The sequence below is a fragment of the Labrus mixtus genome, chromosome 4, assembly GCF_963584025.1.
Source record: "Labrus mixtus chromosome 4, fLabMix1.1, whole genome shotgun sequence".
Lineage (NCBI taxonomy): Eukaryota > Metazoa > Chordata > Actinopteri > Labriformes > Labridae > Labrus > Labrus mixtus.
In genome coordinates, this window is record NC_083615.1 from 31,767,709 (window position 1) to 31,779,962 (window position 12,254).

The 12,254-nt window shown below is 38.0% G+C and overlaps 1 protein-coding gene across 1 annotated transcript; it reads right to left on the bottom strand.

The window, feature by feature from the left end:
* Nucleotides 1–250: 250 nt before the first annotated feature.
* LOC132973449 (NXPE family member 3-like) lies at nt 251–6,123 on the bottom strand. Its single transcript, XM_061036938.1, has 6 exons — nt 5,959–6,123; nt 3,541–4,044; nt 2,664–2,959; nt 2,260–2,330; nt 917–1,123; nt 251–833 (listed from the first exon to the last, which is right to left on the bottom strand). The coding sequence occupies exons 1-6, from the start codon at nt 6,106–6,108 to the stop codon at nt 289–291; spliced, it is 1,773 nt and encodes a 590-aa protein (XP_060892921.1). The 5' UTR covers nt 6,109–6,123; the 3' UTR covers nt 251–288.
* Between the last annotated feature and the right edge of the window lie 6,131 nt (nt 6,124–12,254).

Consider the following 12,254-nt stretch of genomic DNA (forward strand, 5'->3'; position numbering starts at 1 on the left):
AGCACCTAAGCTCTGGAACTCACTACCTGTAGATATTAGGCTGGCAAACTCTGTTCCTATTTTTAAATTCTTGCTCAAAGCACATTTTTATAAGAAGGACTTTTTAACGATTGATTAGTAATTAATGTCCTGCTTTAATTAATTTAATACATTTTTATAACTCACCAATGTTTTATCCTGATTATTTTGTGAAGCACTTTACAGAATGCATACAATCAAACAAAATAAAAAATACATGAAAAGCACTTTGTCACCTTGTTTGGATAATTTTTATTAGTATTAAATGCACTATTGTGGGCACATGCGGGACAATATAATGTTAACCATATTCTTAATGATGGGAGGAGGTGGGTGAATGTAGTGAGGCAGGTGGTGGGCCAGAACCATCTCCCAGGCATCCACCAGCTGAACATTAAGTCCTTTGAACACAGCTCTGACCACCTTGTCCTGTTGAATAGCATACCAGTCATTAAAGGCAAATATATAGGGGTTTGTACCTCTGAGGTTTGGAGTCCTGATGACCACCAGCGTGTCTGGAGCCCTGTTTAACAGACGAATCACCGCCCTGCGGATGCCGTAAAGCCTTCTGATGTAGAATTGCATTGGGAAAGGAGTGAGGTGGGCCCAGATGCCAAAAATTACAACTGTGTTGGTGCCACCAACTACATCATCTATTTCATTGGCAATGTAACGCAGCTCACTGGTTGGGATAAGGACGGAAATACTAAGAGGAGGACCGTGTAAGTGGAACTTCACCAAGATGTTTTTTGCATTGTCCCATATCATGAAAGGTCCTGATTTCTTCAGATTATTCCGGTTTATCTCCTTGGCATCTGAAAGTATGAAAAAAGGAGCAGATTAAGCTGTGATATCAATACAATTAAACTGTTGCCTGAAATCACTGTGAATCAACTACCTGGAAGTGAAGCATCAAGGTACTCAAACCACTGCCTGACGGTGGAGTCTCCATACAGGTGGATCACCTTTCCTTTCAGACATTGACTGATGGCAGAGGAGTTGTTGAATTGGTGGACTTTGGTGCCACCTAGTGATCGCCACACACCCTGGTAGTAATACCCAGAGAGTCCAGACTTCCCACTGCCTAGACTATCCATGGGTTGTTCTGAGAATTGTTGATCAAAATAAACATTTGGTTATTGAAGTCATTGTTGTATCATTTGTCAACAGATCCCCTAAAAAGGCCAAAACAAGGTCTCTGCTTTACCTTACTCATTTTACACTAATGAGGACATTATACATATAAAAGCATTTGTAGTGGTAATTTTCATAAACAGTTTTTATCACTTAGTAGGAGCCTTAATTCTGATGCATGTCCTCAAATTGGCTGTGGCTCAGCTGGTAGAGTTGTCGCCTCTCAACCGGAAGTTCGAGGGTTCGATGCCCCAGCTGGGCAACATGTCCGATGTGTCCTTGGGCAAGACACTTAACCTGCATTGCTGCTGCTTCAGTGGTGGTGTATGAATGGCATTAGTTACTTCTAATGGATGATACTACATAGCAACCACTACCATCAGTGTGTGAATGGGTGGGTGTGACATGTGGTGTAAAAGCACTTTGAGTAGTCGGAAGACTAGAAAAGCTCTATGTAAGCTCAAGTCCATTTACCATTTAAATCAATCATTACCCGCGGAGCCGTTGACCTAATTCTCTGTTTATTTCACCCCAGATTTTCCATTATTTCTTTGCCATCCAAACTTAATAGCCACAAGTCTTAACTTAAAACATTAAATATTTACTGTAAATTATATTCTTATGATCTAAATGTTGTGTTTTACTAACTTGAACTGAAATCAAAATTCTTAAATTAAATGGATCATGATTAAAATGGCTTCTACAGAGTTCTTTGATGTTTTTCTAAAGATTAAGTTTATGCTTTACTACAACCGTGAGTGTATGTCTCGAATGCACATGTTTATTGTGGTTTAAGGAAAATGTTACCAAATGTCTTTTATTTGACAATGTTAATTATTTAAAGTAAAATTTTTACAGAAGTGGTTTGAGTTTTTTATTAGTACACTGGTACTGTTTATTTTATTTAAATTTTTTGATTGTAAATGAGATAGGCACTTGCAGCTCTTCCTCAGTTTTGTAGATAGAAGCTGGTTATATTTTGCCTTATATGTATATCCGCTTGAATCCAGAGAGTTAGGTTGTATGCATTTTTACCAAACCATTTTTTTCAAGGTCACATTGAGTTTTTTTTTTTTTTAAGTTGAAAGTAGAAAAGTTGTGCTTTACCTTTCCTTTGAGGCAGCACAGTAACATTGGCCGGTCCTGAAGCCTGAATGAAGACTTGCATGTTGACATTGCTTGGGGGGGAAAGCTCCCATGATTAGGTATCTCTTAAACACACTACAATATGTAAATGTCAAATGTGATTTACCAAAAGGTAGCACTTTAGTCACCATAAATTACTTTGCCTCCATATTTGGACACTTTATAGTTGTGTTGATGAGAGAGACTTTAATTGTTCAGACTAAGTATTTACTTTTATCTTACACTATAAACATCTTAAGATTTCATCTTTGCCTCCTGTAGTTACAAACACAACATTTCCCCCCAGGAGATACATACTTTACACTTTGTTTATAGTCATTACATGTAAAACTAGATGCATCGTTTCTATTACTGTGCTCCCTCACCTTTTGAAAAGGTTTGCCTCATTAGCCTTGAGTTTTATACCCATTCCTCCGTTTATGTGGTTCATCCTGGTATCACAGCTCAGTTTCTTTGGCTTGTAGCAGAACCACGGGTCACCAGTACGGAGGTCAGTGTAGTTGCACTGTGGCTGGTTGGTTTGACGTAGACAAACATTACAGATGGTAGTTTCAGAGATTGAACCTGAGCGGAAGAGGCTCTTTAAGATAGTCCTATCAGGCTCTTCTCTGTTTAGCCTACGGAGGACTGTGATAGCCTCGCTTGAGTGGACAAGCGTCACCTGATAAAACAAAACAAAAGAGTTTAAAGTTATAGCATACAAGTCATGCCTACTAATTATTAATTGTATAATTAGAAAACAAAGTTGTATTTTTGGTGTCAGCTGACTGAAGTTGTTCATTTATTTTAAATTAAAAGCTTAAGAGACATTGATGGAAATGGTCAACTCCCCACTAGCTGGCCAGTAGAACTTGTTATCTTCAACATGTATATTTTTGGACAGGCCAATTCTGCAACCATGAGTGAGAGCCAACCCAAGGTTCTGCTACTTCCACATCAATCATATTAGCTGGGTGTTGAATCGCAACCAATAACTGAATTGTATTATTTGTGTTGTAAAGTTGGGCATTTTAACAACGGGATCAAAGGTGAATTACTCATTAGAGACCGCCAGAAGAGTCAATTGGAGGAACTGAAGTTTTTAAAACTTGTCTTTTCTCTTACTTTTCATGTTGTTTGTTGGCAAAAGTAAGTCGGTTTAGATTTCATGAATTAAATGACCAACAAGACATTGCATTAGGTAATTATTTTGGCATCGCTTATTGTACATTAACAATTTAAAGATATAGGCTTGAACTTTACCTCAACCTGTGCACTTCCTTCCCAGAGTAAAGGGAATACAGCAGAGTAGGAGCCATTAAGGTGATCCACCACTCGCCCAGCCACACCTGCTTCAAGAGCCCCGTTGTGCAATCGGGCAACAATTGCATCTCCTCCAGACTTCTTGGGGTTACCTTGGAAGTCGTACATCTTTATCATAACTTCCAGCTGGTCTCCTACATGCCGCTCGTCTCCCACCCCCCCTGGGAGAATGGTGAAGGTGCTGTGGGCGGCGTTACTTGTCTGATTCAATGAAAAAGGAGCTGGCAGAGGAGGAGTTTCAGGCCAAGCAATGGAGTCCAATATGAGACGTTCCTCCTCAGCTTCTGCAGAAGACAGTGGCTTGAAGGTGCAGAAGTCGTCAGAGACGGGAGGAGCAGTGTGGGGAGCAGTGGGAGGAGCTCTGGGAGGAGCAGTGTGGGGAGCACTGGGCTGAGTCGAGGTCACTTTCTTGTTGATGATGGTAGAGGTTTCTTTATAATTTAGCTGGTAAGGATTTGAAAAAGAAGGATGTGACAAAGATGCATCGAACAAATTTACTGAAATAAAATAAACAAAAAAAAGATGGAATATTTGTCCAAATAAATTTGTATTATTAATAACTATTTATTTTTTAGAACTTTAAGCTGCCAGAAGTCACTTTGAAATTATTCATAACTTGACCTAGGGACAATAGTCGTTTACATTTCTTGATCTTACAGCATGCTCTCCCCTTATGAACATTTCATTTACAAATGTACTCTTTTCAATTATCAAAGTTGTGTTTTAATTTTTCCAATTATATATTGTCTACTTTTCCCTCTCAAAGTTAGGTGTTTCTGTATCTTGCGCATTGTTAATTTAATTTAAAAAAGTGTTTTGGGACAGAATTGCTCGGGATCTAATATGATGATGTCAGGGGACAAGAAAACAAAGGATCCTTTCTTCTGCCCCTTCATCAACTCCATTTGCCATTGTATGAGCAATTGCACTGCTACGTAACTGTCAGTCTAAGTGAGACAACAACTAACAAGATGTGTGAGTCACTTGAGACAACAGAGTGCCACCAAGATGTCACTATGTTAATTATGTGATTCTGCACATCTTTCTATCAAACCAGGAGTGTACAGTAAATGTACAATATGTCACATTTTATTACGCCCTTTACACAAATATGTAAATTAATTACAAATTGACTAAGCCTATGTTATAAAAACTTTATTTCTATAGTTATAGACTAAGCCTATGTTAGCCGGCTGACTCCTCCCCTCACGTATAAAAGTTGTTTAATTGAGGGACTAGAGAAAAGAAGAATAACATACTGTACTCACTGCTTATTTGTGATGTAAGCATTTTAGACCACAATCATTTAGTGTAAATGTACATGCAGTGTGAAGCTACGAGCAAAATAAAGAGCATTAGCATGCTAACACAACAATGCAGCACGTGGTCAACATCTACTGGATCAAAAAGTTGCGTATTCTTCCTTTAAGGTGTAATTGTTCTAATATATTATTAAAGTGTCCAACAAGGCTGCCTCTTTAAAACAGATGTGCAGCTGAAAAATCTCCAAGTCCAGGAGTAGATTACTGTGTACTTCCCCCTTGCAGAGTACATTGTGTGACCGTAGTCTAGATAACATCAGAAGAATGTTTAATGTTTTTTGACACACGGCTAAACTAAGCTCGACAGTTAGCCTGGTACGAAGCAGACTTGTTCCTAGTGCAACACAAATTACTACGGTAACTCAGCGGGGATTCATATAAACCACGGAGATGGAATGACGCTCCCACTTAAATAAGACAGACACACAGAAATAAGCGAGGATTCGCCTCTCCCCTCACTCAGTATTTATCTACTGCATATATCTCTGTTTACATTTGTCCATTATTCAGTTTACTTAGTCCGATCACTGTCCACGTCTATCTATATTCTACTGCATCTATTTTGTATTTTAACTTTAGTATTTAAATTGGTATTTTATATTTTTAGTTGAAATGTTTTAGCCTACTTTGCACTGTCGTCATGCTCCTGCTCTGGGTGCCTTTGAATTGCCCCTTTGTATAAACTTACCGACTGAGTGGACATACAAAATGTAATAATCAAGAGAGCTGATATGTGTGTTTTTATTTTTAGGGAGCAGATGAACACTTTCATTGTTACACTTCTGTGCAAACTTACATTTAAAGGATTTTTTACACATCACTTTCATTTCAGCATAAATCTTCCTTAACTATCGTTGTATTTTAAATTCAACTACTTTTTGTATGTATTTTCACAATAATGGGTAAAATATGCATTTTGCAAATCATAAAACTTTTGTTTATGGAAAGCATCTCGCGACCCCCCTTTCAGTGTCTCAGGAGCCCCCAGGGGGGCCCAATCCCCACTTTAGTACATTGAAAAACACTCAATAATCACCTTTAAAGTGTTATCATTAATCCCAGTTCTCATCTCGAGCAGGTCCATGTTTCTTAGTTTAAAGAACAACACAGTCAGAAGGAGAAGGATGACACAGGTCTTCAGAAGTTTCATGATGACATGGTTACTTGTAAAACCTTTTAGCCACATGGTGAGTCCTCCTCTGGTACTGGATTAAAACAACAAAAAGATGGAAACGGACTCTGTGTTAAGTTTATAATATAAATTCTTCTTGAAGACACTTAACTCAGTCATAAAAACCTCTGAATATTAATAGTGTCATCATGTCTCTCTTCCAACATCCAACTAAATCTATTCATTCAAGAATGTGATGATTATGTGTTACCAAACAGATGGTGTGCAACAAAACAACTTTTGTGTGCTTGAGGTTTGCTGGAAATGTAGTTTACGTGTTCACACTAGGACCATCAAAAATTGTGATAAAACGCTAAATTTTAAAAGTCATTAGCAATGAATCACATTTTTAATTTCATGATTAAAATTTCACTTAGGATTATAAACAAAAATTATTTAGGCTTTTATTTTGAATTTGTGTACAGTCTTAAGCTGAGAGTACTTGACTTGCTGCTTGAATTCTGCTTTTATTTTGATATAAAGTAAGGACCTCCTGTTAGATAGACAGGTTACCATTTAAATGTAATCACGGAAAAAGTAACTCGTTACAGGTCAAAAACTAAATAAAAACAGCAAAGAAGCACACTCGAAAATAAATAAAGTTTCAGGTGCATGACCGCGACAAGACTTAAAAAGAGACAGGATAGTCAGCACACTTTAGTGTCCTTCAAGTTTCCTTTATCTGGGTAAGAGCAGCACTGATGAAGGCCCAGCGCTGAAACGCATCCATTGTTTTGTACGCTGCTCTTAACCAGATAAAGGAAATTTGTAGGACACTAAGAGAAAAAAATAAATGAAACAGGAACAGTAAAAAATGTTTATTTTAAACATTGGATATTACTTTTGACTTGTCAACTGAGCTGTCTACAATTTAAATGAGACATTCAGATGCAGCTGTGTTGTTCTTTCCCTCACTGTGCCTACAGAGAGACTACGGATGCTTATCCACAGTGTGCCCAAAGGGACAAAATATCATGAGCTTAATGTCGATTAAAACGAAAATAATGCATTAATTTGGCACCTCAATTCATCGAATAAAATCACTTCTGCTGACAGCCCGAGTTCACACTAAGCGTCAAATTTTCACAGTCAGGTGTGCTAAGGTTACATGAACAGCAAATCTGATTTGAAGTCATTTGTGGAAAGTAGGTTGTAAGGTAGGGTTAGTTTCCCTGCAGGCACACAGTAATGCCTGAATGAAGGAAACATACACTTAGCCTAACTAAAGATTATTTTTTAAAGGTACTATTTTGTTACTTTATACTTTAACATAATTACATTTCAGATTCTAATTCTGTTCCATTTATTCCTCAATGTTTTTTCTTCAGTTTCACTTTCAGATTTAAAAAAATCAATGATTCTAAAAATCATGTTTAATTTTAGGTATTATACATTTAATCAACCTCATCAACTCTGTGACTCCCAGCTTCAAGATGTTATGGTTAGAAATAGCTCATTCTTCCCAAATGACTCAACTTAATTTGAGGCATTTAAATACATTTTGAACTTTGATATAAAAAAAAACAAAAAAAAATGTAAATGGAGGACTATGTTTAATAAGATTTTTTTTAATTGGTCCTATGATTTTTTTTAAACTGATATAATCATTTAATACAGTGGTTCTCAAACTTTTTAGACTGCGTACCACCTCCGAAAATATTTGGCTCTCCAAGTACCACCATTATGGTTAAAATACACTGTAGGCCTATTTCTACACACATTTTACGCAGGAGGTTATTTATTATTGATTGTTGGCAGCCACACTATAGGACTACTAAGGGTTAGCGCTAGAACTGGCACTTAAACTAACACAACTCTGACATTCACCCAAATCACAAAAAGTGCAGAACAATAAAAATGACAACTTTATACCAACAACCTGTTTAAGAATATTTAATCTCCAGTGTTTCCCACACAAACACGATACCTGGGCCCAAGTATATTTCTGACCTGTTCTCATTTATTCATAAAAAATAGCTGTGTGCGCGAGAGAGAGCGGGTGAGAGAGAGCACGTGAGAGAGAGTGCAGGCGCGCGCTCCGCAGGCTCTGTGCAATCAGAGCCTCTGTATTATAAGTCTCATAACAAAACTGTCTTTAAAAAAAAATAAAAAATCCCTCTGGACTCCTGAGGAGTGTTAACACTAGAACCGCCAAGACCGTCTGCCGGACGGTTTGGCTTTTTATAATACAAATAACTCTTTTTAAATAAAAACTACGAGCCTCTCATCCAATGACTTTTCTTAAATATGTGTCCTGTATGTTTTCTGAAGCCTATCTGTAACTAAAATAAAACACACAAGATTTCTGAGCATTTATACCTCTAACCGCCGCCTTCATATTGACAGCAGTTGAAAAGTTGATACTTTTCCCTGGATTGTTTTCGCGCGTCGTTTTAATTTCTTATTAGTTATTGTTTCTATTTATAGACTTCATATATATGCGCAGGAATTTAACAAAGAGCGACAGATAGATATACAGACAGATAAATAGAGACCATAAACAGATAGATACATGCTCATTCTTTGGGAACAGAGAGAGGAACACCTGCGTGTCAAGGCCAGTCTGACGTCGGTGCCCACTGAGCCACAGCATCCACAAGAGCTGAGAAGGAGGCAGTGTCAGACAAACACGCACTGCAAGAAAAACATGACCATTGTCTCCTGCAAGGGGTTCAAGCACCCTGTGAGTGGGAAGTGCACCGTAAAGGTTGAGCACTTGTGCAGCAGGTTTGTGCATGACGTGCCGCGGCGCTGTCCAAGGTGCCGATCGTTCATTTGTTCATCTGTTTGTTTGTTCGCCACTGCATCTGTTATGGATTTCTGCAGTTCTTTTTGTAGGCTATATAGTTTGTCATGCCCATAGATAGCCGTGTTTTTGTTGTTGTTGGCGTTGTTGGTGTGCGTGCGTGTGTTGGTCAATGATTTCCTCTATGTCGGGGAAACAAACCCAGTTGCAGAGAGGAGGAGCATCGGTGTTTTATCTCTTTTTTTGCAGTGTTTTTATTAAAATGCATACCCTAATATATCCAACAATATAATAGACTAAAACTAATGCATGTTTAATTATTGTAGAATGTGTTTTATCAACGGGAGACGTGGAGCAGCAGTAAAAAACGGCGCACTAAAAAAGCTGACAGATATTGTAAATTGACATGCGACATTTAGAAGGTTACCAATCCTGCTTTATGCTGATAGCCTATTTGGTTTGTAGATAAAAGTAAGTTGTATTTAACTTCATCAAAAAAATGTCATTATTTGTGTGCTTCTGAGCACAAACGATTTAATTTGCGTATGCCGTCTGAAAGATGGCTGCGGCGCTTGGAGGGGGGTCTAGAATGATCAAAAAGTGAAGCTTCTCCTGGCTCCGTTATGTACAGCTGCTTGCTGTTGTTTCAGGACTGAACTATAACGTAATATCGAGTGGAACTTTTCAAAACACGAGGTGTACTCCTGTTGTTGTTTATGTCTGTGTACGCACAAGCATAAATTGAGCAGATTAAAGTTGTTTGTTGCAAAAACTAGATACATTTAGAGGGGAAAACACATTTGATATAAATACAACTCAATAGATACAAGCCGGCTAAGATAAGAGTATGACAAAAATATAAAATGTCGTTTTATGCGGAACAGGTTTTTTTTTTTTTATATTGTGGAGATTTCTTTGCGTACCACCACAGGGAGCCCACATACCATAGTTTGAGAACCACTGATTTAATAGATTGATAAAGTATGCTGTAACAGAATAATTGTGACACAGGAGTACATCCTCCAAAAGGTTCAAGCATAGAATTATTCAGCAGCATAGAAGGGGTTTAGAACAATTACCTATAAAATGCACTTTGGTGACTGCCTTAAGAGAAAACAGGAAGATACAGTTACTGATAGGAACATACTGTACACCAGGTAAACATTCTCAAACCCTGCAGGTGGTATCCTGAATCAAACCACTTTTACAGGATTTTTTGTTCTCTAAAAAGGTTAAAGTTGTTCTTGCCCAGGTTGCCACGCTGAGTTTCAACTGAATTTTCCAAACTGGACTCACTGAATGTGAAAAAAGAACAAACTCCATCCACAGTTAAAAGGAAAGAGCCTTCAACTAGATTGGTAGTTGTTGTAGTAACATCCCTCCTAGATGCTCTGACGACAAGTGAACAGCAATCAGGCATCTGCCTTGAAACATTTCATTGAGATCACAATTCACTTTCCTGCCTCACATGCAAATAAACACCTGCCTATTTAAAAAGACTGAAGTCTCTAACATTCAGTGTTCAGAGCTATATATGGGGACAGATGTGCGACAGGGGTTTGGACATTTTTTGTTTGTTTTAATTTTGTTTTCTATTTTTTGATCTAAATACTCATTTGTTAATCCTTGAAAGATTTGTATTGTTTGTTGGATGCAGTGATAGACAGTCCTCTACCAAACTCACTGCTCTTAGCAAATCTGCCAGTTGTATTAAATCTCTTCTTTAGGCTTTTTGAGTCCTGGCGGTTTTTGTACCCCACTGGGAGACAATTTCAAACCTGAAATCTTGATACGAGCATTCTTATTTTTATGCTCCCATTGTTCTTACACTGGCCTTCCAAGACTTGGATATAGCAAGGAAACACTGGAGACTAGACTGCTGCTTAAGGATGAGAGTTTTTTGACACACATCTCCAACCACATCTAAACATTTCTAAGCACCAATAAAACACCAGGAATGTCCAATAAAACAATTTGGGAGGTCATGATAGCATATCTGAGAAGTTAAATTATATAATTTGCAGCATATAAAAAAAAAACTGCTCAAAACAAAAGCTAACGGCAATTGCTAGTTTGATTTTGGATATTGATAAACAGTATGCAAATTCACTGTTACAACCCCTAAATTGATGACTCGTTTTACAGGGAGTCGAACATAAATCAACCAGTCAGGTTAAATCATTTCAAGAAAAAGGCTTATTTTTACAATCCGAAATTGTTGACAACATTAATAATTGACCAAGAAACAACAAAACTATAAGCTGGAAGTCTGGTTTACAAAACAAACAAAAAAAAGGAAAGGTAAGTCACCCAACCAGCCCGGACCAGGCACTCACCCTCTACCACAAGCCACAGGATCCCTTAACACTGAACCAAAGCCATGAGAAAAGGATAAACCCTCTACCAGATTACTCAGCCAACATTAACGCAGAACAGGTGAGAGTGAGAGAGAGCCGAGCAGTTTCTGCCTCCTTATCTGCACCGTCCTTAATTACCCCCAATCATACACACCCTAGAGAGAGACAAAAGCAATCAGTCAACAGGTTACAAACAGTTACATATTACAACCAGCAGAGGGGGACAAAACAACACACAACATAATATTCACCCTCACCTGAACTGTATAAGAAACCTTTAAAACTCCAGACAGAATTTAATCTTCTGTCGCCTCATCAAGTTGAGAGCGAAGTCAGACAAATTGTTAACCAATCAACTGCGGGGTATGAGGGCAAAGCAGTTTATTGCCGGGTTACGGACAGACAATGAGTGTGTAACATCTGATCAGAACGCAATCAATGAAAAGTTTAGAGTTTTTTACTCAGACTTATATAATTCAGATACAGATATCATGGACAAATTCTTCAGTAATTTGGATGTAACATCCATTTCTCAAGAATTGAGGCATAATCCCTGAGCACCTATCACCCAAGGTGAAATTACTGCTGCAATCTGGCAAATCTCCTGGTCCTGACGTGCTCCCATCAGATTTTTTCAAAACGTTTTCTGCTGAGTTTACTCCTTTTTTGTGCTTAATGTTTTCTGGCTCACTTGACTCAGGCGAACTCCCTCCTTCATTTAACCAGGCCTGCATTTCTCTTTTGTTGAAGAAAGATAAGGACCCGCTAGATTGTGCCTCTTACAGGCCAAAATCATTGTTAAATACGAAGGTAAAGATCCTTGCTAAAGCTCTGGCTCACAGGTTAGAGTATGTCCTCCTGTCCGTCATATCCCCTGACCAAACTGGGTTTATAAAGAATCGCCAATGTTTTTTTAAATATTCGTCGCCTGAAATGCTCGATGCTGAAAAAGCATTGAACTATCTCTTTACGACACTTAAAAAATTTGGTTTCGACTCTGTTTTTTGTTCTTGGATTAAACTACTTTATACCTCTCCCTCTGCCTCTGTATGAACTTG

Coding starts and splice junctions, on each gene's coding strand:
- LOC132973449 (XM_061036938.1), bottom strand. CDS start 6,108: ATGTGGCTAAAAGGTTTTACAAGTAACCATGTCATCATGAAACTTCTG. Junction 4,045..5,958: donor TTAATGATAACACTTTAAAG/GTGATTATTGAG, acceptor AATCCTTACCAG/CTAAATTATAAAGAAACCTC. Junction 834..916: donor CCTTGATGCTTCACTTCCAG/GTAGTTGATTCA, acceptor TCATACTTTCAG/ATGCCAAGGAGATAAACCGG.